Source organism: Natator depressus, chromosome 1 (genome assembly GCF_965152275.1).
Source record: "Natator depressus isolate rNatDep1 chromosome 1, rNatDep2.hap1, whole genome shotgun sequence".
In the NCBI taxonomy this organism is placed as follows: domain Eukaryota; kingdom Metazoa; phylum Chordata; order Testudines; family Cheloniidae; genus Natator; species Natator depressus.
In genome coordinates this window covers 154,444,347-154,468,521 of record NC_134234.1, presented here as the reverse complement: position 1 = coordinate 154,468,521, position 24,175 = coordinate 154,444,347, and the positions used below count along the sequence as shown (strand labels likewise).

General features: G+C 43.6%; 2 protein-coding genes across 5 annotated transcripts in view; both read left to right on the top strand.

Annotated features, from left to right (window-relative positions):
- AGPAT3 (1-acylglycerol-3-phosphate O-acyltransferase 3) overlaps positions 1-24,175 on the top strand; it is a 143,274-nt gene that overhangs the window by 92,766 nt on the left and 26,333 nt on the right. For 3 of the 4 annotated variants that reach the window (XM_074969313.1, XM_074969294.1, XM_074969304.1), the window contains one exon: positions 23,637-23,863. The exons of the other annotated variant lie outside the window; for it this stretch is intronic. In XM_074969313.1, the coding sequence (XP_074825414.1) occupies positions 23,686-23,863 (178 nt within the window). In that variant the 5' untranslated portion in view covers positions 23,637-23,685. The remainder of the gene's footprint in view (positions 1-23,636; positions 23,864-24,175) is intronic. 4 annotated transcript variants of the gene reach the window in all.
- Positions 12,862-23,676, top strand: LOC141982459 (uncharacterized). Its single transcript, XM_074944587.1, has 4 exons — positions 12,862-12,901; positions 15,488-16,541; positions 17,697-18,188; positions 23,637-23,676. The coding sequence occupies exons 1-4, from the start codon at positions 12,862-12,864 to the stop codon at positions 23,674-23,676; spliced, it is 1,626 nt and encodes a 541-aa protein (XP_074800688.1).

Here is a 24,175-nt window from a genome sequence, read left to right as displayed (position 1 = left end):
AGAGTGTGAGCATAGTTCAGTGTCTGCATCCATTCAATTGTTGGCCCCTCTGATCTGCTAGGAAGAGGCGAGACTGTCTTGTTCACATGCATGCATTTGTGTGAGTGTGTGCGTGTGTGTGAATGGAAAGTCCAAATGTTCTCTTCAGCTTTTGCTGGCTTCTGTGTATACCAATGTTGCCTAGATACTTGAAGAAGAGAGCCACAGAAAACAATTTTTGGCTAAAATAAGTCGTCTTCGTTTTTGCAGATAAACTTTTAAGAGTACATAAAATAGTGATAGCAAATTCACCTGATGCCTAGTTGGAAGGTAACTCTAGGCTATTTCATATAATACCCTATCACTCATTTAACAGACAAATAGTTTTCATTTGGAACCAAAATCAACTCTTTTTAATTAGTCTTATGTCTTTTCAAGACACACACAGAGGGTTTTGAATTTGAAAAGATGTGGATGTACATGGTGAGATGAATTGGAAACCCTTTATCATGCATACACCAACTTGCATTATCATGCACACATTCTTGCATTATTTTAGTCTTTCTACATTTTAAATATCCCCTTTTGTAAACTGGATTGTCAGAGCTTACAGAGTTGAATGAGGTTTTCAAAGCTCAATCATCTGAAAAAGACATTACCAAAAAAAAATTCAGGCTAAATGGTTGTTTGCAACTTTGATATTGTGTCAGCTTCATCTTTTGGTCCCTGAATAACCGAATGGTAATTCTTATCAAGCTAGCAAAATGGAAGTAGAATTCACAAATACCTGATTTGGTGACAGGGAACACTGGAAGAGCAAGAAATGATGGAAATTCAATTTAATAAATGAAGATAAATGTAATGAAGTAGAACAGAATTAGTTGCAGAAAGAAAAGGCACATCAATAAACAGACTTTGTGAAGACAGTTGGGCTGAAGGTGCAAGTAATGTCTACAGCATATTTTTTTGTTAAACATGCTGTTTCCAACTAATCGATTAGAATCAGTTGGCCAGATTCTGTTTTCAGTTTTATATGCATGGAGCCCTGTTTAAAGACTCATTGTGAGTTACTACAGAGAATTCTTTCCTGGGTATCTGGCTGGTGAATCTTGCCCACATGCTCAGGGTTCAGCATTTGGGGTCAGGAAGGAATTTTCCTCCAGGGCAGATTGGAAGAGGCCCTGGGGGTTTTTTGCCTTCCTCTGTAGCATGGGGCACGGGTCATTTGCTGGAGGATTCTCTGCACCTTGACGTCTTTAAACCATGATTTGAAGACTTCAGTAGCTCAGACATAGGTGAGAGGTTTATTGCAGGAGTGGGTGGGTGAGATTTGGTGGCCTGCATTGTGCAGGAGGTTAGACTAGATGATCATAATGGTCCCTTCTGACCTTAATATCTATGAATCGATGTGTTTGCCCCATTTAATTTCAGAGGGTTATATGTAAAAAAGAGAACAGTGGATAAATCAGCTACAAGAATTAGAGCTGGGAAAATCCATTCACATTGAATAACTGACGACTTATTTTAATTTTGCCCTTTTTTCTCTTCATCAACAAACGATGAAATTTTTGCTGATTAATTATTTAAAGCTTAATGAATATTTCATACAGATGGATTTCACATGCTTACTGTATATACTCTAAGTATGTTCTGTTAATTGTTACTTCTGTGGGTTTGGTCATCTTAGTTCCCTGGTATTGTTTCTGGTCCCTGACAGGATGAGTGTAAAGTGTATCCAGATACCACCATTATGGATATCCTAGAAATGCATTTAATAGTCAGAGGTCAAAGGTACTTTTTAAAAAAGTTATAGTCAGAGTATATACTAGAGTATAGTTAAGTACTGATGGAAAGGGGAAGAGAGGCGGGCTGAGCAGACTATCACTGAATTTTTTCTTTGAAGAAATTGGGATGATTTTGGGAAGAGAAACGAGATGGGGAGGGTTTCAGGAAGGAGTCAAAGGTAGGGAGGAGGCACTGGAGTTTTAGGCCCAGGATTCAGTGAGGTAGGTGAAGTAGAACTGGTTAGATAGCAACAAAGACAGTATTACTGAAGAGAAAGCAAACTGCATCTGAGTAGGGTGGATTGATTTAAATCAAAGCAATTTAAATCACTAAGTTTAATCATGATTTAAATCAGCAAGCAGGAAACCTTGATTTAAATCATCAATTGTAATCATGTTTTGCATTTGTACTTTTTAGTTATTTTCTTAAAGAAAGGTTGATTCTCATCAACTAGTAACCATTAAAACATGTTTATTTGCTATTAAATATAGTCTTTACACAATTTGGAACTATTTTTTGCTAACCTGAAAGATACAGTATATTCATACACATTTATGAAAGCAGCTTAATCACACATTAGATTCTTAATTTTTACATTTTTATTTTACAGATTTGTGCATGATGCACTTCTTACTTATTTTATGATGTTTAATTTTTTTATTTGTGATTTATGTCAAGCTCTACCTGGATGGAAATTCAAATTAAGTTAAAAATGCACAAAAACAACTCTTAGTCTTATTTAATAAAAAAAGTTAATCTTAAATATTCTGGAAACATAAGAAAAGTTTATCAAAGTTTATTAAAACATGTTCTGCATTTAAAACTGATTAATTAAATAAAGGAAGTATTATCTGGAGTTAGTGAATTGAACTGATTATTTTTGGTCACTATATCCTTCAAGATTTTAGAACTAGTAGATCTCATCCTCTCACAGCTGGAAGAGGAAAACAAGCTTTCCCGTTGTTTCAACTCACAAATGGTTTCTTAACTTTGAATGAACTAGTTGTTGAATTGCTAGGTGTTAAACTGAAATGAAGAAAATATTCTCTCTGCAACTGCAGAAGAGTGTGCTGCTGTCAGAGCTGGTTTAGCTTGTCAACAACCTCAGGTTCTAGATGCTTAGCCTGTGACTTCCACCAATTCAGTGGTTTGACTTTCTTTCAAACTTGACAGCAAATATGTACTACTTAATATATTTGTATTTAATTTGTTATTTAAATAGATTATAATAAGTTTAGACCTTAACACAAGTTGTCAATTTAAAATTTAATTTTAAGTAGGTTTAAAAATAAACTTGTATTTAATTTAAATTTAAAAATAATATTTTTTAAAAATTATCACTTTTTATCCAACCTGCATCGATGGCAGTCTATGTAGTCCCAGGTCTTCCCCCAGAGACTGTCACCAGCATGGAATCAGGAGCAAAGATAGTTGAGTAAGTTGGGATGAATCGGGGTTGAGGAATAACAGTGTGAACAGAGTAGTAAAGGATCCCATGAGTGGAAAGAATACTGTTGACAATGGAGATCATCAAATTAGTGGAGGGGAGGGAATAAGGGAACAATTTTGCTTTAATAGAATCCCATCCTTTTGTGCTGGATCAAGATAAATATGATTTTATCCTCTGATCTGAACAAGAACATGAAAAGACCTGCAGAGGGCTCACAGACGGCCTTAAGTATTAGCTATCTGCACATGAAACTGTTTATGATAAACAAGTACATATAGCAACCCTATGATTCCATTTAAATATTAATTGGTGCCCTACAGAATTCTCCTCAGTTGCATCAAATCCCAGAAGTTCTTCAATGCACAACAGATTGCATTTCTTACAGTGTAAGTGAAACTTGTCTAGGGGGTTGATGAAAATGGGATTTGGAAGCAGTTTGTATCATCTGAATTTCAACAGTTCAGGGACTAAAAATGCTGTCTGAGACCTGTCATCATTTGTAAGGAACTATGGAAATTCTGGGAGAAGGATGATCTTATGATTAAGGCACAAAACTGCAAGTAAAGAGGTTTGTGTCCAATTCCCAGCGCTGTAACAGAACACCTGTCCAAGACACTTAACCGCTCTATGTCTGAGTTTCCTCATTGAGAAGATGATAATATCCAACCATGTGGAGTACTAAAGTAAAGAAAAATTCATTAATGTATGTAGATCTCTATATCTTGGATAGTAGAAATTCTAGAAGTGCAGCCTATTATTAATAATTAGGGATTTCCGAAGGAGTTAGACTTGGTCTCCAACTTTCTTTAACTCTATACATGAATTATATACATTATTAAATACAAAACTCTCTGGATTATGGCAGAAAGCAGTCATGCTGTGTAAAGGAGACCTGAAGTCTTTATATTCTGTTTCCATTTTGTGGTGTACATAAGTTCAAGAAAGACTCAATATACTTGAACATCTTCCATGGCAATATTTTCAAACACCATATGTTATTGTATTTGCACTTACTATCTTCTCAGCCATCACCATTCTCTAAACCAGTGGTTTTCAAACGTTTTTTCTGGGGACCCAGTTGAAGAAAATGGTTGATGCCCACGACCCAGTGGAGCTGGGGATGAGGGGTTTGGGGTGTGGGAGGGGGCTCAGGGCTGGGGCAGAGGGTTGGGGTGCAGGAGGGGGTCAGGCTCCGGGGTGGGGGTGAAGGCTCTGGGATGGGGCCAGGCTGAGGGGTTTGGGGTGCAGGAAGGGGTTCCGGGTTTGGGGACGGCTCAGGGCTGGGGCACAGGATTGGGGTGAGGACTTACCTCCGGAAGCTCCCGGTCAGCAGTACAGCCAGGGTGCAGAGGTAGGTTTTCCACCTGTCCTGGCATCGCGGACTGTGCTGCGCCTGAAGCGGCCAGCAGCAGGTCCGGCTCCTAGGCAGAGGTACACAAGCAGCTCTGCAGCTCTGGCCTGCAGGCACCGCCCCACCCCCCAGCTCCCATTGGCCAGGAACTAGCCAATGGGGGTGCGGAGCCGGTGCTCAGGGCAGGGGCAGTGTGTGAAGCCCCGTGGCCCCCTTGCCTAGAAGCTGGCTGCTTCCAGGACGCAGCGCGGTGTTGAAGCAGGTAGGCGCTGGCCTACCTTAGCTAGGCAGCACCGCCGACGGGCCTTTTAATGTCCAGGTTGGCGGTGCTGACTAGAGCCGCTAGGGTCCCTGGGTGCTGAGCAAGGTGACCCGAACTTTGAAAAACACTGCTCTAAACAGTCCTCACCTGGGCTATATATTGTGATTTTTTTTTTAACCTCTTAAAATAAAGTCTGGTAGTCGGTATATTCACTTGTTATTGAGATAACGTAAGAACCAATGGAAGAGGTCTTTAAATATAAATATTAATTAAAAAATGAACTCAACTTCTGCAAACACCTCATAGCTCAGCCAAGGAATCCAAACTACGGGAGGTGTTTGGTGGTGGTTGATGTCTGTGTTTGGATGGGGAATTTAAAGGGAGGGTTGTTGAGAGTCCCATTTTGTTGGACATTTTGGGGTTACCTGCAAGTTTTTGTTTTACTGTGTGAAAGGCACCTTTTAAAAATTGGAATACTGTAAATAAAAATTAAATAATTACACTCAAAATCCTTCACACGCTCAAAATCCCTCACTGAATACACTGGATTCAACCTAACTTGTCTAATTGGAGCCTTTCTAAAGGCAACAGTTGTAGGACTTCTGAAGCAGAAAATTGAAAGATAAGGTATATTCTCTGGTTATACTTGCATGTACAACTGTTACAGAAGGAGTTACTGCGAATAATGGACAGGATAATGGAAAGAACAATACCTGGATCTAGCAGCTTAATACTGCTAGTACATAGTTTTAAGGATTTACCTTGTCTGTTTCACTCAACCAAGAAATGATTTGACTTAGTAATACTGTACATGAAGAGGCTTATTTCTTTATGCACTAATGATGAATCTGTATCTGCCCTCAACTTAGGGATTGGTTTCTGTGTAAATTGGAAGAAACTCAGTTATTTGAAAAACCTGTTTCTCATATAGTCACTCTAAATGGGATCCAAGAGAACTCATGAGCAAAAACAAAAGAAGGGGTTGATACCAAGTGGAACTAGAAGAGCTGGGCAGATGCACTCAAGCCTCTGAAGCTCTTTGTTCGTGCAGAAAAGCCCTGGGGAAGTGGCTTTACAGTTATGCTGCAAAATGCTGTGTGTGCCTCCTTGTTTAATACTGACATTTTACTGCAGGATCACTCCCAACAGGAATGTCTACTGCCACTGGCCAGTTAGGAGTATGAACTGTTAGACTAGTCTCAGCATTCTTGTTCTGAGTGGCTGCCAGGTCCAATAATGTAAATGTGATCTTAAAGAAAAAAAATAGAATACAATTGAAAATAATCACTACTCTTGAATAATAATTGTGTGTTGCAAAAGTATTCCTGTCAAGATAGCCACAGCTAGTGATGTCACTGCTTCGTTAACTTGTATGCATGGTAGGAAGAGTGGGGAAATTGCAACATTGTGGATTGTGAGTTTAAGATTTGCCTCACTGTATTGGACCATTGATCCAAGCAGTCAATCCTCAGAACTCATTGCCATGGGATATTGTGAAGACCAAAAGTGTAACTGGGTTCAAAAAAGAATTAGATAAATTCATGGAGAATAGGTCCATCAATGGCTATTAGCCAAGATGGTCAGGGACACAATCCCATGCTCTGGATGCCCCTAAAACTAATTCCAGAATCTGGGACTGGACAACAAGGGATGGATCACTCAAAATTGCCCTGATCTGTTCATTCCTTCTGAAACATCTGGTACTGCCCACTGTAAGAAACAGGATATTAGGCTAGATGGACCATTGGTTTGAGCTAATATGACTGTTCATATATTCTTATCCTGCCAATTGCACTGCAGCGTAGGATGAAGGAAATATCTATATCTTTTATGACTATTATGGGTACTTCAGTTTACCTGCATGATTTTATGGCTACATGGAGTTGAATCAAAAGGTGCTGTTAGGAAGAACAAGCAGGTAACAAAACAATGGTCAGAGGTAAGATGCTTTTCGGATAAACTTGAGGGGAGTAAGAAAATAGTGGCTGGATTATTAAATGGGAAGATGCTATTTTCAGGCGCCAGGCAAAGTTACATAGCTGGTTTGCCACGGCTGAGGGTCTAAGATCAAGAGAACACTAAACAATTAAAAACTTGTCCTCTAGCAAGGCAGGGAGGCTCAGACCTCAGTCTGTTCATGGAGAGGCAACAGACTGACCCGCAGTCCCTGCGGGATGGGTCTGGGGCAGCTAGGCTTGCCCAAGCTTTGAGAAGAATGAAAAGCTTTAGGTAAGAGCCAGGCTTTTTGTTGTTTTTAACCCTTTTCTCTCATTGCTGTGTACTGTTGGGTGGATACGTTTGTTTTGGCAAAGCTGTTTTAAGTCACATTAATTATCTGTTGGTCACAAGCTCCTGGAAGAAAGTTTCTTGCATGGGCTAAATGCAGTTGGGTCTGTCATGTTAGTGCGTTTGGGAAATGGAGGCTGTAACACAGAGACCCAGTTCTCAAGTGGTTGAACTGCTGGGTTCCACCTTGTAAGAGATGAAGAACTTTACTTGTGAGGTAATGGAAAGGGATCAAAGGCCTTAGCTCTCCCTGTAACCATGCCAAGTGGTCAATACTCAAATCTTTTCCCAAAGGAAAGCAAAAAAACCCACCCCTCTCAGTGCACCAGATCAGTTGGGCAGTGCGTACTCTCTACTCTTTCCTCCTTTTTCCATAGTTCACTTGTATTTTTACAGAGAACACTGTAATGTACCTTGCCTGTCTTGCATCTTTCTTATTAAACAAATCTCCAATTGTTTTTATGGTAATACATATATATTCTATCTCCACAGGAAATGGTGTTTAAATGAAACCTCACTTCATTCAGATTTAGAAATTACAGGTGTAGTTTACACATTTTGACCCATCCAGTTCTCCCAGATGGATGCTGTATTAAAATTAGAGGTAACAGCAATAGACACAAAGGTGTCCAGCATCCTGCTGATCTGCCTTCTGAGTTTAAAAGCTCAGATAGTACCAAAAGTCAGCATCTCTCTTTAATGGGAGGGGGTCAGAGACGTGATGTCTGACTTTGGGAGATAATTGGCCCCATAAGTTATTTGTGTATTTGAATTACGCTTGCAACTTGGTGTTGGAGGGAAGCTGTTTGTTCTACGTTACCCTTTAGGTGCCCTGTGCATTAGTGCTCTACTGCAGTATCTCTGTAAAAGGTAGGCAGTTTGCAAGGTCATGGGAGTGGGGAGAGGACAAATGTCATAGCTACTGGAGCTGTTCTCAGTCCTGCAGCCTGGGGGGAAATGGGATATTCATGGTGGGTTTGTGTTGTGGGATTGCAGATATGGTTGGAGATAAAGGGAAAGAAGAGATTGTTGTTAGTGGGCTGCTGTATTTATTTATTTTTATTCATATTATAAGGTAGAGACTGTTGAGAATTGCTGCAAATTGCTCTAAGGAAACTGTTTTCTCAGTATCTACTGTACTCAATGACTATTAATACACTGTTCCTAATTATGGTAAATAGTAATCCCTGTTCACTTCCCAATGTAAATTGGTCGATAGGGAATTCACAAAGCACCCCTGGTTGACAAAGTAACATTTCTCAATTAGTCTTTCACTGTCTTATCTGGCTGGCCTACAGAGACAGGAATGCAGAAAAGTAAACTCTGTGTAACTGGGAAAAATATTGTATTACTTTAAAGCCAAATAAAGTAGAGATACTATGGAAAATTCTGAGCCCAGTATTGAAATCACTATTAATCAGGTGGGAGAGAAAATTGGATTCTTTTGGATTCCCGTCTTTTTAAGATTAAATAAAAGTAAAATAATTATACTTTACAAAACATTGTAACCCTATAACCCTATCCCTGAATCTTCTCTATCCCCAAAAGGTGCAGGGTGGAAGCAAAGCCACTTTTTAGCTATTGTTCTTATTCAAGTAGTGCCCCTATGGGTGCTCCACTTAAGGTATGCCTGTGCTCCACTCTGCTTTGATCAGAGATTTTCCTTAGCAGTGCCCGTTTGGCCCGCGCATGTGCCGTTGATATCCTCCTGCCCGCACCAAGGCTATATCAGGCTGCACGGGCAAACTGCCCCCAGTTCCTTCTCATCCGCCTTGCCAATTGCTACTCAAGGGTTGGTCATACCAAGAGGTATTTTCTGCCACAAGGACAGCACTTTCTCTGTTCTTGGACTTTGGTCTTCAGTTGAATGTGGAAAAATCCACACTGACTCCTGTTCAGAACTTGTGATTTACAGGGGAATCCCTGTATTCCTTAGCATCCAGGGTCTTCCTTTCATGGACAGACTCATGGTGAGCATGTCTACACTTGCAGATGTAGAGCACTTTGAGTTAAATCTGCCTTCAGAGAGCGCAGTAGCTTGACAAAGCCCTGGCTGGGATGATTTAATTGGGGATCAGTCCTGCTTTGAGCAGGGGGTTGGACTAGATGATCTCCCGAGGTCCCTTCCAACCCTGATATTCTATGATTCTATGATATTACCAAACCTTAGCAGAACCAGTCAAGGGAGCCCCCAGACTTCAGTCAGAAACTGTACTCAATTTCTCGGTCACGTGGCGGCTTGCACCTCCATGACAGAGCATGCAAGGTTATGCCTTTGCTGCTTCCAGGGTGGCTCAGATCAGTTTACTTGCCAAACAGAGATAGTCTAGACAAGCAAGTGTCAATTCCCCAGCTGGTGAAGCATTCCCTACACTGGTGGAAGGTCTATCGCAATGTAGGGGGTGAAGGTTCCCTTCCTCCAACTGACGCCAACGGTAACCGTGACCACAGACACATCTCTGTTAGGATGAGGGGTGCACCTTGACACTTAACGGTGCAGGACAGATTGTCACCCCAGGAAACCACCCTTCACATCGACCTGTTGGAGCCCAGCACCGTCAGAAATGCATGCCGTAATTTTTTGCCTCTTATCAGGCACAGATATATCAAGGTCATGATATACAACATGGCCTGCGTGTTCTATATCAACCGGCAGAGAGGAGTGAGATCCCTTTCCCACTGCACCAAAGCGTTATGGTTATGGAACTGGTGCATAAAATATCACATTGGAATTTCAGCAATGTATCTTCCGGGCAGACAAAATGTCACAGCCAACATTCTCAAAAGGTGTTTTTCCCAAGACTACGAATGGGAGTTGGATCCCCAGGTCCTGGTCGGCATTTTTCAGATTTGGAGGTTTCCAAATATGGACTTCTTTGCCACTGCGGTGAAAAAAAAAGTCATCTATTTTGTTCAAGGGTGGGTTTAGGTTGCAATTCCTTGGAGGACGTCTTCCTTCTTCCCTGGATGGGGAAGCTGTTTTATGCTTTTTCACCCACCATCTCTGATTCTCAGTGGTGAACAAAATGAGACAGGTCAAGATCAGTCATTCTAATTGCCTCAATGTGGTGAAGACATGCATGGTTTCCTTACCTGTTCCACCCAGCTCTTTATCCACTGGCAAATCTTCCAATCATTCCCCAACTTCTCTCCCAGGCCACCAGTTGAAGGCTGCATCCCAATCTGAGCATTTGCTGCCTCAAGGCGTGGCTCCTCAATGGTTTGCTGGGCCCAGGAGTGAAAGTAAGTCTAGGGACTTACTGGTACGGGGCTGGGCTGGGGCTGGCTCTGGCCCCCGGAAGGGGCGGGGCCTTGAGCGGAAGGGGCGGAGCTGGGGGTCAGAGCCAGCCCTGGCCCAACCTGTACTGGCAAGTGCCTCCTTCCTCCTCCCTTCCCCCCTGCCGGGGTAACAGCAGCAGCTGGGGGCTCTGGCAGCGGTTTAAAGGGCCCTGGGCGGTAGCGGCGGCTGGAGCTCTGGGCCCTTTAAATCGTCCCTGGAGCCTGCCGGAGCCCTGGGGAAGCGGCGACAGGGCTCCGGGGATGATTTAAAGGGTCCAGAGCTTGGCCGCCGCTACCACCCCAGGCCCTTTAAATCGCCGTCCCAGCCCCACCGCCGCTTCCCCAGGGCTCCAGCAGCAAGGTTCTGGCAGCAATTTAAAGGACCGGAGGCTCCAGCCGCTGCTGGGAGCCGCAGGCCCTTTAAATTGCACCTGGGGAAGCCGATCCAGCCCAGTATGGTGCACCGGCTTACTTTCACCTCTGGCTGGGCTACAGTCGTCCTCTTCTGCAAAGGTACAACACATATTGCTAAATAGTAAGAGCCATCGGACTGTAGAGAACTGACTTGCCCATGTGACTTCAGCTTGTAGCTGTGATTCTACACAAGGGGTGAGAGGGGTTTCCACCCACAAGAGAGAAACTATATAAGCCCCTGGAAATCCCTCCATTTTGTCTTCAGCTGGCTCAAGAGATAGCCTCTCCACCCCAAAGGATGCCTGAAAGAAACTGGAACGAAGGCCAGTAAGTACAGGGGTGTAAGTGATTGCTGGACCCAAACTAGAAGGAGGCCAGTCTGTCAAAGAAGCTTATTGGAACATCTCCGAGGGTGAGATTTACCTGCATTTAGTTTCCTACTCTATTAGGCATAGACTTGCATGTTTCATTTTATTTTGTTTGGTAATTTACTTTGTTCTGTCTGTTATTACTTGGAACCACTTAAATCCTACTTTTTGGATTTAATAAAATCACTTTTTACTTATTAATTAACCCAGAGTAATTATTAATACTTGGGGGGGAAGGGGGGCAAACAGCTGTGCATATCTCTCTATCAGTGTTATAGAGGGCGAACAATTTATGAGTTTACCCTGTATAAGCTTTATACAGCTTATACACCGGACTCCTTGTTGTTTAAATAGTAGGAAAGATTCTACCAGAAATACTTACTTTCAAAAGTGGAGAAGATTTAATCACTGGGGTGAATTCCAGAACGCTGTCCCTGAATCTGCCTCGCTTCTGCTCATTCTGGAATACCTGTTGCAACTAAAAAAAACCAGGATTGTCACTGAATTCCCTGAAGGTTCATCTGGCTGTCCTAACAGCTTTTCATACCATTATTGAGGGGCTCTCCCTGTCTGCTCACCTTGCAACCACAAGATTCTTGAAAGGTCTGGGAATTTCTTCCCACAAATGAAAGTCCCTCCCCAGCCGTCTATGAATGTGGTTCTTAAAAGTCATATGAAGTCTCCTTTTGAACCAATGGAGACCTCCTCCTTATTGAATTTGTCTATGAAAACAGCCTTCCGAGTGGCTATTACCTCCAGAGTCGGAGAGATTGAGGCATTAATGGCAGGCTCTACTTTCACAATATTTTACCAGGATTAAGGTTTTCCAAGAATCCCAGGTTTCTTCCTAAAGTGTCTTCTGAGTTTTATCTAAATCGGGTCATTTACCTACCAGTTTTCTTTCTGAAACTGCACAATTCCAACAGGGAGACTGTTCTCAATACTCCAGATGTCAGCAGAGCATTCTAGATATAACTAAACTATTTCGTAAATCCCCTAGACTGTTGGTTTCGTTTGCAGACAGATCAAAGGTTCTGCCATTCCTAGCCAACAGCTCTCAGAATAGATTTCTGGGTGTATTATACTTTGTTACAGTGCTGCCAACAACCCCCTGCACCCTTCCCCCAGCTGCCATGTCAGCTCTTTCAATGAGGTCACAATCTACATCTGTGGCTCTACTTAAAAAGACCCAATTTCTGAGTTCTGCAGAACTGCTACATGGTCTTCTGTACATCCCTTCTCCAGACACTATGCCTTAGTGAATGCCTTCAGATGTGATACAGCAGTTGGCAGTGCAGCTCTTTCCTTTGTAATGACCTCTACTCCAAAGCTCCCCACCCTGCTTATGGAGATACTGTTTTGGAGTCACCGGAAGTGGAACGCCCACAGGGACACTACCCAAAGAAGAACGAGAGGTTACTCCCCCTGTGCAGTAACTGTAGTTCTTTCAGATGTGTGTCCCTATGGGTGATTCATTACCTGCCCTCTTTCCCCTCTGCTTTGGAGTTTCCTTCTGAGACTCAGTGGTGGACAAGGTACTGAGGGCAGTTCACTCGCACAGCCTGATATAGCCTTGGTGCAGGGCATGAGCATATCAACAGCGCATGCATGGGCCAAACGGATACTGCTAATGAAATTCTCCAATAGAAGGCACGTGGAGCACACATGCACCTGAAGGGGAGCATCCATGGGGGACAAATCTCGAAGAACTACAGTTACTGCACAGGGTGAGTAACCTCTCTCTGTTCTCAGGGCTGCAGTAGTATTCACTGTATTTGCAGTCCTGAAGTGCACTGGGGCACAGTGAACCCCAGCAGAGCTGGGCTCTGTGCATGCCCGTAGTACAGACTCCCTAAATCAGGCTGTCATAAATAGAAAGGGAAGGGTAAACCCCTTTAAAATCCCTCCTGGCCAGAGGAAATCTCCTCTCACCTGTAAAGGGTTAAGAAGCTAAAGGTAACCTCGCTGGCACCTGACCAAAATGACCAATGAGGAGACAAGATACTTTCAAAAAGCTGGTAGGAGGGAGAGAAACAAAGGGTTTGTGTGTCTGTCTACATTTTGTCTTTGCCGGGGATAGACCAGGAATGAAGCCTTAGAACTTTTAGTAAGTAATCTAGCTAGGTATGTGTTAGATTATGATTTCTTTAAATGGCTGAGAAAAGAATTGTGCTGAATAGAATAACTATTTCTGTCTGTGTATCTTTTTTGTAACTTAAGGTTTTTGCCTAGAGGGGTTCTCTATGTTTTGAATCTAATTACCCTGTAAGGTATTTACCATCCTGATTTTACAGGGGGGATTTCTTATTTCTAATTCTATTTTTATTAAAAGTCTTCTTGTAAGAAAACTGAATGCTTTTTCATTGTTCTCAGATCCAGGGGTTTGGGTCTGTGGTCACCTATGCAAATTGGTGAGGCTTTTTATCCAACATTTCCCAGGAAAGGGAGGGTGCAAGTGTTGGGAGGATTGTTCATTGTTCTTAAGATCCAAGGGTCTGGGTCTGTAGTCACCTAGGCAAATTGGTGAGGCTTTTTACCAAACCTTGTCCAGGAAGTGGGGTGCAAGGTTTTTGGGAAGTATTTTGGGGGGAAAGACGTGTCCAAACAGCTCTTCCCCAGTAACCAGTATTTGTTTGGTGGTGGTAGCGGCCAATCCAAGGACAAAAGGGTGGAATATTTTGTACCTTGGGGAAATTTTGACCTAAGCTGGTAAAGATAAGCTTAGGAGGTTTTTCATGCAGGTCCCCACATCTGTACCCTAGAGTTCAGAGTGGGGGAGGAACCTTGACATGGTGGCAGAGTGGTGGGATTAACCTGAAATCATTTTGAGATCCAGTTGAGATTTTTTTGAACTAGAAATACAGATTTTTAAAAAGGAGATTTTTTTTCTCTTTCCTTTGGAAAGGAAGTCCAGAAGCATCTGAAACTGAAAGCAGCTTGTTTTTCTCTGCTTTGTGGCCAAGCAGAGACAAAAGGGGATTATCTTTGTGAATTGCAGGTTTTCTTTGCCTGGAGGCAGGGTACTTAACTCCTGCAGGGAAATTCACAGTCTTCCAACCCAGAGTTTTTTGTTTCCCTAAAAGTAAATAGAAGGAGGGGTGTTCTACCCATTTGCCTGGAGACAAAAGTGGCAGGGGTTTTTTTTTTTTTTTGGATTTTGATTTTTTACAAGGAGCACAAGTTTAAAAAGGAAACTTGTTTTTTCTTTGGGCTGGGTAAACAGGTTTCCAAGTAGTTGGAAGTTTTTGCTTTGATTTGGGCCCAGAGCAGAGACAAGGGAATTGTCTTTTTCTGTAGGCTGACAATCACTATCAGAGAATAGGTATTCTATTCCAGCACAGCAAAATTTTACAGCCAAGTTTTGTTTGTTTATTTCTAAACTTTGGGTGTAAAGTTAGTTAAAAACAGAGAGGTTAGAATGACCAAATCCGCGGCTCGACTACAGCTGGAATTAGCCAGATTTCAGGCTGAGGAAAGACAAAGGGAACATGAAAGACAGATAGAACTCATGCGGCTGAAGAAGGAGGAGAAGGAACAAGAAAGGGAGGCAGCGAAAGAGGCAGCAAAAGAGGCAGAACAACACCAAGCGGCTGCTCACAGGAGAGCTATGGAAGCAAGGGACAAAGAACTGGAGGAGAAGGAAAAAGAGAGGAAGTATGTGGAGGAGACAGAGAAGATAAAGGCTCAGCAGAATATCCCAACAAACCCTAGCAATCCTTCTCCAAGTACCACTTCCCATCCCAGAAAGTTCCCCACCTACAAGGCAGGCGATGATACTGAGGCCTTCCTAGAAAACTTCGAAAGGGCCTGCCTTGGGTACAACATCTCTACTGACCAATACATGGTAGAGCTGAGGCCACAGCTCAGTGGACCCTTAGCTGAGGTGGCAGCTGAAATGCCTAAAGAACACATGAACAAGTATGAACTGTTTAAATCCAAGGCAAGAGTCAGAATGGGGATAACACCCGAGCAGTCTCGTCGGAGGTTCAGAGCCCTAAGGTGGAAACCAGACGTGTCATTTACCCGACATGCCTACCACATTGTGAAACATTGGGATGCCTGGATATCAGGAGCAAATGGTGAGTCTCCAGTAAATTTGCCCTTCCTAATGCAAATGGAACAATTCTTAGAGGGTGTTCCTGAGGAAATAGAAAGATACATCCTAGATGGGAAGCCCAAAACTGTAATCGAGGCAGGAGAGATTGGAGCCAGATGGGTGGAGGTGGCAGAGAAGAAAAAAACTGGTCGCAGTTGGAGCGGAAACCAGAAGGGACAACCCCAGACCACACCCTATTACCGGGGGCCGCCCAAAGCCCCACCTACCTCCCAAAGAACCCTCCAGACCCCTTATCGTCCCACCACCCCGTTCTCCAGCAACCCTCCTCGCCCCAGTGACCCGTCAGCTGGACGATGTTTTAAATGTAACGAGCTGGGGCATGTAAAGGCCAACTGCCCCAAGAACCCCAACAGATTACAGTTCATTGCACCGGAATCACACCAGAGGTCCACAGGCCCAGATACCTCCCAGATACCCTTGGAGCGGAGGGAAACTGTGAGTGTGGGCGGGAAGAAGGTCACCGCGTGGAGGGACACCGGAGCACAAGTGTCAGCTATCCATGCTTCCTTAGTGGACCCCAAGTTAATCAACCCAGAGATCCAAGTGACAATTCAACCCTTCAAGTCCAACTCTTTCGATTTGCCTACAGCCAAGTTGCCTGTCCAGTACAAGGGCTGGTCAGGAACGTGGACTTTTGCAGTCTATGATGATTATCCCATCCCCATGCTGTTGGGGGAAGACTTGGCCAATCATGTGAAGCAGGCCAAGAGGGTGGGAACGGTCACCCGCAGCCAGGCTAAACAAGCCGTGAGGCCTAGCTCTGTTCCGGAAACTTCTATCAGGACCCGGTCAGAGGTGATGGACCCGGACCCCAGACCAATGTCTGCAACAGCAGTAGTGGATCCAGTCCCAGAGACCCAGACGGAACCAGTCCCAGAACCGGAACCAGCCGAACAACCAACACCAGACCCATTGCCAGCACTGAATCCAGTACTTGCAACCTCAACACCAGAGGGCCCCACCGACCCTGAACTGGTAGCAGCCGATAACCCTACACAAGAGGCTCAGCCGGAGCCTGAATCCCAACATAGTGCACCAGCGGAGAGCGGTTCACAGTCAACAGAAACAGCTCCATCCCCTATATCACTTCCAGAGGGACCAAGCCTAGGTCCACAATCCAATGAGGAACTGATGTCTCCAGCATCAAGGGAACAGTTCCAGACCGAACAGGAAGCAGATGAAAGCCTCCAGAGAGCTTGGACGGCGGCACGGAGCAACCCACCGCCTCTCAGCTCTTCTAATCGATCCAGGTTTGTTGTAGAAAGAGGACTTTTATACAAGGAAACTCTTTCTGGTGGACACCAGGAAGACTGGCATCCTCAGAGACAGTTGGTAGTTCCAACTAAATACCGGGCCAAGCTCTTGAGCTTAGCCCATGATCACCCTAGTGGCCATGCTGGGGTGAACAGGACCAAAGACCGTTTGGAGGGGTCATTCCACTGGGAGGGAATGGGCAAGGATGTTTCTACCTATGTCCAGTCTTGTGAGGTGTGCCAAAGAGTGGGAAAGCCCCAAGACCAGGTCAAAGCCCCTCTCCAGCCACTCCCCATCATTGAAGTTCCATTTCAGCGAGTAGCTGTGGATATTCTGGGTCCTTTTCCGAAAAAGACACCCAGAGGAAAGCAGTACATACTGACTTTCATGGATTTTGCCACCCGATGGCCGGAAGCAGTAGCTCTAAGCAACACCAGGGCTAACAGTGTGTGCCAGGCACTAGCAGACATTTTTGCCAGGGTAGGTTGGCCCTCCGACATCCTCACAGATGCAGGGACTAATTTCCTGGCAGGAACTATGAAAAACCTTTGGGAAGCTCATGGGGTAAATCACTTGGTTGCCACTCCTTACCACCATCAAACAAATGGCATGGTGGAGAAATTTAATGGAACTTTGGGGGCCATGATACGTAAATTCGTAAATGAGCACTCCAATGATTGGGACCTAGTGTTGCAGCAGTTGCTCTTTGCCTACAGAGCTGTACCACACCCCAGTTTAGGGTTTTCCCCATTTGAACTTGTATATGGCCGTGAGGTTAAGGGGCCATTGCAGTTGGTGAAGCAGCAATGGGAGGGATTTACACCTTCACCAGGAACTAACATTCTGGACTTTGTAACCAACCTACAAAACACCCTCCAAACCTCTTTAGCCCTTGCTAAAGAAAACTTACAGGATGCTCAAAAAGAGCAAAAAGCCTGGTATGATAAACATGCCAGAGAGCGTTCCTTCAAAGTAGGGGACCAGGTCATGGTCTTAAAGGCGCTCCAGGCCCATAAAATGGAAGCATCGTGGGAAGGGCCGTTCACGGTCCAGGAGCGCCTGGGAGCTGTTAATTATCTCATAGCATTCCCCACCTCCAACCGAAAGCCTAAGGTGTACCATATTAATTCTCTAAAGCCCTTTTATTCCAGAGAATTAAAGGTTTGTCAGTTTACAGCCCAGGGAGGAGACGACGCTGAGTGGCCTGAAGGTGTCTACTACGAAGGGAAATGTGCTGGTGGTGTGGAAGAGGTGAACCTCTCCATGACCCTTGGGCGTATGCAGCGACAGCAGATCCAGGAGCTGTGCACTAGCTACGCGCCAACGTTCTCAGCCACCCCAGGACTGACTGAACGGGCATATCACTCCATTGACACAGGTAATGCTCGCCCAATTAGAGTCCAACCTTACCGGGTGTCTCCTCAAGCTAGAACTGCTATAGAACGGGAGATCCGGGATATGTTACAGATGGGGGTAATCCGCCCCTCTGAAAGTGCATGGGCATCTCCAGTGGTTCTAGTTCCCAAACCAGATGGGGAAATACGTTTTTGCGTGGACTACCGTAAGCTAAATGCTATAACTCGCCCAGACAACTATCCAATGCCACGCACAGATGAACTATTAGAGAAACTGGGACGGGCCCAGTTCATCTCTACCTTGGACTTAACCAAGGGGTACTGGCAGGTACCGCTAGATGAGTCTGCCAAGGAAAGGTCAGCCTTCACCACACATCTCGGGCTGTATGAATTTAATGTACTCCCTTTCGGGCTGCGAAATGCACCCGCCACCTTCCAAAGACTTGTAGATGGTCTCCTAGCGGGATTAGGAGAATATGCAGTCGCCTACCTTGACGATGTGGCCATATTTTCGGATTCCTGGGCAGACCACCTGGAACATCTACAAAAAGTCCTTGAGCGCATAAGGGAGGCAGGACTAACTGTTAAGGCTAAGAAGTGTCAAATAGGCCTAAACAGAGTGACTTACCTTGGACACCAGGTGGGTCAAGGAACTATCAGCCCCCTACAGGCCAAAGTGGATGCTATCCAAAAGTGGCCTGTCCCAAAGTCAAAGAAACAGGTTCAATCCTTCTTAGGCTTGGCCGGTTATTACAGACGATTTGTACCGCACTACAGCCAAATCGCCGCCCCACTGACAGACCTAACCAAAAAGAAACAGCCAAATGCTGTTCAGTGGACCGAAAAGTGTCAGAAGGCCTTTAACAAGCTTAAAGCGACACTCATGTCTGACCCTGTACTAAGGGCCCCAGACTTTGACAAACCGTTCCTAGTAACCACAGATGCGTCCGAGCGTGGTGTGGGAGCAGTTTTAATGCAGAAAGGACCTGATCGAGAATTCCACCCTGTAGTGTTCCTCAGCAAAAAACTGTCTGAGAGGGAAAGCAACTGGTCAATCACTGAAAAAGAATGTTACGCCATTGTCTACGCCCTGGAAAAGCTACGCCCATATGTTTGGGGACGACGTTTCCACCTGCAAACCGACCATGCTGCACTGAAGTGGCTTCACACCGTCAAAGAAACTAACAAAAAACTTCTTCGGTGGAGTTTAGCTCTCCAAGATTTTGATTTTGACATCCAACACATCTCAGGAGCTTCTAACAAAGTGGCTGATGCACTCTCCCGTGAAAGTTTCCCAGGATCAACTGGTTAAAATCGTCCTTGAGATGTAGAAAATATTGCTAGTCTTTATGTACTTGGTAGTATATTTAGAGATGCATGTGTCTTATTAACTCTGTTTTCCTAGAGCTCCAGGAAGAAATCCCAGCCAGTGTTTCACCCTAGCTGAGATTTGGGGGGCGTGTCATAAATAGAAAGGGAAGGGTAAACCCCTTTAAAATCCCTCCTGGCCAGAGGAAATCTCCTCTCACCTGTAAAGGGTTAAGAAGCTAAAGGTAACCTCGCTGGCACCTGACCAAAATGACCAATGAGGAGACAAGATACTTTCAAAAAGCTGGTAGGAGGGAGAGAAACAAAGGGTTTGTGTGTCTGTCTACATTTTGTCTTTGCCGGGGATAGACCAGGAATGAAGCCTTAGAACTTTTAGTAAGTAATCTAGCTAGGTATGTGTTAGATTATGATTTCTTTAAATGGCTGAGAAAAGAATTGTGCTGAATAGAATAACTATTTCTGTCTGTGTATCTTTTTTGTAACTTAAGGTTTTTGCCTAGAGGGGTTCTCTATGTTTTGAATCTAATTACCCTGTAAGGTATTTACCATCCTGATTTTACAGGGGGGATTTCTTATTTCTAATTCTATTTTTATTAAAAGTCTTCTTGTAAGAAAACTGAATGCTTTTTCATTGTTCTCAGATCCAGGGGTTTGGGTCTGTGGTCACCTATGCAAATTGGTGAGGCTTTTTATCCAACATTTCCCAGGAAAGGGAGGGTGCAAGTGTTGGGAGGATTGTTCATTGTTCTTAAGATCCAAGGGTCTGGGTCTGTAGTCACCTAGGCAAATTGGTGAGGCTTTTTACCAAACCTTGTCCAGGAAGTGGGGTGCAAGGTTTTTGGGAAGTATTTTGGGGGGAAAGACGTGTCCAAACAGCTCTTCCCCAGTAACCAGTATTTGTTTGGTGGTGGTAGCGGCCAATCCAAGGACAAAAGGGTGGAATATTTTGTACCTTGGGGAAATTTTGACCTAAGCTGGTAAAGATAAGCTTAGGAGGTTTTTCATGCAGGTCCCCACATCTGTACCCTAGAGTTCAGAGTGGGGGAGGAACCTTGACACAGGCTTTCCACATATAGAGGAAGCACACAAATTCCCCCTGAGGGAGGGCTTCCAGCAGCCGCCCCTGGTGGAGCAAGATTTGCCTTTTTGTGTCTATAGTATTGCAGTGTAGTGATCTGATTGACAAATGCTAGAACATCCTAGATTTGGTGCAAAGCAGAGGAAGCGTAAAAACATGACTCAGCCATTTTATCAGTTGAAAACCTTCAGGGTTATTACTTGGCATTTCCATTTTCTAGTAGTGGTTTGTTTCTGATCTTAAACGGCGCACCCAAAGGGAGGGAGCCGTGTTGCATAGTGCAAGGTAATAATTACCATACTAATAACTGTGATGACATACATGATCATCAGCTAAGCTAACTCTGTATGCTTATATGAAATGCAAATTGAAATTCTATGAGTGATTATGTGGAGGAAAAAAAACAGATTTTTTTTTTGTTGTTGTTCTGTCTGTACTGCACTTGGAAAGACAACAGATAAAGCAATGATTTTATCTTTAATCTTGGAAGTGGGAAAGGGCTTGCTTATCATTGACAGTAATTTGTATACTAACTTGAAGAATGTTCTAATGAAAAGACGTGAATCCATTGCTGTGTAGGGAATCAGCTGCTCAGTGTCACAGCTCAGCAAATAAGGTGATGATACTGTACACGTGAAGTATATTGCAGCACTTAGGCTGTCAGACAATTGTATCCTGGAAACAGGGTTTGTTTGTTTTTTTAATTATGTTGTCCCTTCATCAGATTGTTAGAATTATTGCTAAGAAACAGAACTGTATGCCTGCCAGAAATGGAAACCTTTACAAATACATTTTGTTTTAGAATTCACCTTTTTTCTTATAGGAAAAATCCAGGGGCAAGTAGAGTGGGTCTTCCTAAAACAATCTTTATTCAACTTACTTGGATTTAGCTTAGAGAAATGGCATGATAGTCACTGTGTAAAAATCTAAGATAGATAGCATTGGTCAGTTTGACATGTTTCTCCCTTTCCTCTGTTACGTTTCCAAATGTACTTATGTCTGGAGAATTAAAACCCCCTCAAGTCATTTATAGTACAGAAGGCAATGAGACATATTCTAAGGATCTGAAGGAAGCACCTGACAAGTAGGAGTTGCAATAGTTTGTGTTAGTCAGGAAACCAGCATCTTTAGTACAAATGCTGGGGAGTTATAAATAGCAGCATGAATTAAATGAGTGAAAAATGGAAGTGTTTCATCAGTTCTTGGCTGTTGGCGTGTACTTTATTTTTTTTTAATCATAGGGAACTACAGTTTTAAAATATATATATGCTTAACACTTTATATCTTCAAAGCATTTCATCACCATTAACCACTTAGGTCAGGGGAGCTAGCGCCCTCACAATGGAAATATTGTGGGGGCTCTGCCCCTGCATAAATTTGCATATGCCTGGGGGGGAAGCAGGAGACAAGGAGGACCCAGAGAGGCTGGAGCAAGCCACCGCAAGGGCTAGGGAGCAGGGAACAGGACCCGGAGGGGCTGGAGTGGCTGCTGCAGGGCCCAGGATTGGGCTGAAATGCTCCCAGGATCAGGTAGGAACCCCTGGGACCCAACTTCCCAACTGGAGCCAGCTGCCTGCCCCTCGCCAAGTTTCTGTACCTCCCCTTAGTCCCTCTCCAATCTGTCTGCCCCCCATTTCCAGGCACTGACATAGGTCCAAATCAGCCAGACATTCATATTCATGTGACTTTACCCATTGAATTCAATGGGATGTAAAATTATTCCTATGTGTAAATGTTGGCAGAATCAGGCAAAGACTGGGGTGTCATCTTTGCCTTCTAGGCTTAACTCCCATGTTCATTTTCTTTGCACACAACCAGGGTAGCCCCCGTGGCTTCTTTTTCCTGTGTGCTCCTTTCCTGGTGACGTTATATGTAAGTGTGCATCTGTTTTGTTAGGTTACAGAGCTTAATTAATATCCTGACAAAGAAATACCTATTTCTTACCTCCTGTCTGGAGGAAAACTTGTTTTTCACATTTGCAGGTGATTAATACCTTGATACACACTTTAAAACATATTTTCAGTACACATACATAACTCCTTACATAGTATCTATATATACAGCTCACAACAATATTAAGGACCAGGGTGACACCAGCTTTCCTTTTAGACTTCACATAATGTTTTTTGGTGAACCAAAATGTACATACTGTACCAGTTCCTGTAACCCCTTGCTAGTTGGCATTAAGGACTTCTTGAGTCACAAAGCTGAAAAACGGAGAAGATAACTGACTTGCCTAAGAGCTGGAATTAGAATTTGGGAATACAGTAGAACCTCAGAATTACAAACACCAGAGTTACAAACTGACCAGACAACCACACACCTCATTTGGAACTGGAAGTATGCAACCAGGCAGCAGCAAAGACCAAAAAAAAAAAAAAGGAAATACAGTACAGTACTGTGTTAAACGTAAACTACTAAAAAATAAAGGGAAAGCAGCATTTTTCTTCTGCATAGTAAAGTTTCAGAGCTGTATTAAGTCAATGTTCAGTTGTAAACTTTTGAAAGAACCACGATAACATTTTGTTCAGAGTTATGAACATTTCAGAGTTACGAACAACCTCCTTTCCTGAGGTGTTCGTAACTCTGAGGTTCTGCGGTACTTGATTTCCATTTCCATTCTTAGTCCGCTAGACCATACGGCCTTTCTTCATGCAACACTGTTTTTTCTAAAGTGAAATTTGTCATAGCGGGAAGGTACCACTCAGTGAATGGGCCACTGCGCTACTCTCTAAACAAAGCAGATGCATAGCACGGCTGCCATCCTCTCTGTGCTTCTGCAGTGATGGCCATTTGTGCTTGTTCTGAATAGGTCAATGCGGAGAAAAAGCTTTGGGGACCGGCCATGAAGGGATCAATGGATCCACACTTACACAGGTGCTAGGCACTCCACTCATTTGGCCCAGAGGGGCAACAGCCACTATTCCAGTTCACAGACAGGAACAAGCAGCTGTGGAGGTGCTGCGGTGCAGCCTGCCCTCAGATTGGGGATTTTTTATTTTTTTATTTTATTTTTTGGTCCCATCACAAAGCCTTGTTACTTGGAGTTTGTGTGAAGACGGGTGAAATTCAGCAGCAGCAGCAGCAGCCAGAATAATTTTTCTCAGATGGTTAAAAGTTCTAGTTAACTAGATTCTTACTTAAAGTGGTTTGCATCATTGGCTAAATAATGATTGCCCTGCTGCCAAAAATACCTGAATAAAAGAGGCCTGGAGGCTGGTGGTTTTCCTCTTCCTGCTGTCAGACAGAGAAATAACACTCTCCTAGATTTCTTTTCCAGAGGTTGGTAACTTCAGTCTCAATGAGATTTTCTTTTCTCTCTCTTTCAGGACGGTTATTCTGAGCGAAGGACCCTGCAAGGCCTACTAAGTGGTTATCATGGGCTTAATTGCATTTTTGAAGACCCAGTTTATAGTTCATCTCCTCATTGGGTTTGTCTTCGTTGTGAGTGGGTTGATCATTAACTTCGTCCAACTATGCACACTAATCCTCTGGCCTATAAACAAGCAGTTTTATCGCCGAATAAACTGTCGCCTTGCCTATTCACTCTGGAGCCGTGAGTATACTATGATGGGGATGAGGTCATAAAAAATTATTGAGTAGAGTTTTGGTAAATCCTGGGGCTGTTGATTAATCGCAGCTAACTCACTCCATTAACTCAAAAAATTAATCATGATTAATCAGACTGTTAAACAATAGAATCCCAATTGAAATTTATTAAATGTTTTTGGATGTTTTTCTACATTATCAAATATATTGGCTTCAGTTACAACACAGAATACAAAATGTACAGTGCTCGTTTTCTGTTATTTTTATTACAAATATTTGCACTGTAAAAATGATAAACAAAAGAAATCGTATTTTTCAA